This window comes from Prunus dulcis, chromosome 6 (genome assembly GCF_902201215.1).
Source record: "Prunus dulcis chromosome 6, ALMONDv2, whole genome shotgun sequence".
NCBI lineage: Eukaryota > Viridiplantae > Streptophyta > Magnoliopsida > Rosales > Rosaceae > Prunus > Prunus dulcis.
Genome location: NC_047655.1, coordinates 20,906,286 through 20,908,331, shown reverse-complemented (window position 1 = coordinate 20,908,331; position 2,046 = coordinate 20,906,286). Strand labels below are relative to the sequence as shown.

Sequence of the window (2,046 nt, the reverse complement as noted above, 5' to 3'; positions counted from 1 at the left end):
TAGCAATGTTAGATATGGTGGTACGAGAATGTTGAGTTGCAGAGACAAATAACACCATCTCTCACTTTCCCTCCAACCAAACATCCTCTTCAACCTCTTTCACACAAACCACAAACCCACACCAAGCAAACAAACAACACATCCCAGTACACAAAGACCTCATATGTTATCGAAGCTGATTCAATTTTTCAATCAAGACCTCATAACATTACAAAGATGTATACTTAGTCCATTGACAAATACATTTTGCACCATCCTTCTTTGTTGCCTTAACAACGGGTTATTGATGGAAGACCCAAAAAAGGGACTAATTATTATTGATATCAAGGGCTTAATTGGGTTGTTTTCCCAACCATCCTTCTTGGTCTATGAAAGCAGCTGGATTTGTTAAATATGCCACTTCCTGATCTGATAACTTCTTCTCCCACGGCACACGATGGGACATATCTGCTCCAGGACCTTTGCAATTCACCTCTGAAAATGTGATTAAATTCCTGTTCGATAATGTCAAGAAAAAAACAAGAGAATTAAAGTTTAATATCTGGCATAATCTTAATATTTTCTTCACACACAGACAAAGATATATAAAATTAAAAAGGAAAAAGAAAACTTACAGTGATCTCTTTTCCCATGCGGACCAACCCTCTGGGGTTATAATATTTTCCATATATGTGGAGGCAAACAATACTCTTGAATAATTTCTGTATGGTCTTCCTAAAAATATTGGGCCTGTTCCATTTATATAGCAATCTTTGAATACATAACCACTAGTTTCCTTTAGGCCCTTACGACCCTGCGCTGTGATAAAACCAGGTACACCTATTTTGTCTGTTACTGATCTTAACTGGCATTTCTGCAAAGAAAAATTTCAATATATTGTGTTTTATATGTCCCATTTAAAATAGTGAAATTCAATAAGACTCGAAAAAATTTAGTCCCAATTATGTCCCATCACGGCCACCAAATAGGGTACGAGCGAAAATAAAGAAACGTACCTCATAAATTGATTGGCCATTGCCCCAAATGAAGTCTATAGCCCCTTCAACAAAGCAGTCATAATAATAGTGACGACCAACGTCATCACTCAATGTGTCTTGCAAACTAATGAAAGCACAATGATAAAAACTTGCTTTATCTCCAGAAATTGAAGCTGCAGGTGCCCAAGTAGTTTTTCTTCCATTTGGACCCGGTGTGATAAGACGGTCATATGAATTCTATAACCACCATAATTAAGACTTTAAACGATAAATAAATGATAGTAGCTTCAAAACAAACAAACAAACACTATCTACATGAATTTTAACCTTGAATATTATATTCCGTGCCACAAAATTATCTGCAAACAACTTGAATGTAGGACTGTCAATAACACTGCCAAAATCTCCATATTCGATTGCGGTATCATGTCTAGGGTCGCCTTCAAGAATGATATATGGTTTGTTTCGAGGAATCACAACTTTTTCCCTAATGAAAATGTCATATGTATATTTAGAGTTTCGATTTTTATTTTATAGATTAGAAAAAAATAATTTAAACTTGAAGAAGTTTGTGCTACTTACATGTAGAGACCATGGTTAATAAGGATACGAGTCCACAAAGAGTTATTTGACGGTATAGAATCGATGGCTTGTTGCACTCTGGTAAAATTTCCTCGACCACTCTTATCGACCATGATGGTGTTTGAAACATAGTTTTGAAAATCATATTTCATTTCATTATAGGGTGCACCCGAAATTGTACCCAAGAAAAAGAAGAGGAAAAATATGGTTGGTATAAGAGAATCCATATCTCAATACTGCAAGATAAGCTGGCTTAGCAAATTTAGACCAATGAGAACCTAATTTGGCTTAGGAAGATGGAAATTCTTCATCTCATATAGAAGGATAAAAAGTGTGAATGCTGTGCACAAAATCCTTTTGACTGACAACTCAGATTAATTAAGCACAGTGAATCTACTCTAAGTCGCCGACTCTAGAAAAAATATATATGTTCACACGAAAAATTCGCAACCACTTAATAGGGAGTTATTATTAGCATTTCAAATTA

The 2,046-nt window shown here is 35.3% G+C and overlaps 1 protein-coding gene across 1 annotated transcript; it reads right to left on the bottom strand.

Moving 5' to 3' along the window:
* Positions 1–331: 331 nt before the first annotated feature.
* LOC117633060 (probable pectinesterase 29) lies at positions 332–1,717 on the bottom strand. Its single transcript, XM_034366729.1, has 5 exons — positions 1,560–1,717; positions 1,305–1,464; positions 996–1,214; positions 615–853; positions 332–494 (listed from the first exon to the last, which is right to left on the bottom strand). The coding sequence occupies exons 1-5, from the start codon at positions 1,709–1,711 to the stop codon at positions 332–334; spliced, it is 933 nt and encodes a 310-aa protein (XP_034222620.1). The 5' UTR covers positions 1,712–1,717.
* Positions 1,718–2,046: the final 329 nt, after the last annotated feature.

Coding starts and splice junctions, on each gene's coding strand:
- LOC117633060 (XM_034366729.1), bottom strand. CDS start 1,711: ATGAAATATGATTTTCAAAACTATGTTTCAAACACCATCATGGTCGAT. Junction 854..995: donor ATGGCCAATCAATTTATGAG/GTACGTTTCTTT, acceptor TTTTCTTTGCAG/AAATGCCAGTTAAGATCAGT. Junction 495..614: donor GCATGGGAAAAGAGATCACT/GTAAGTTTTCTT, acceptor ATTATCGAACAG/GAATTTAATCACATTTTCAG.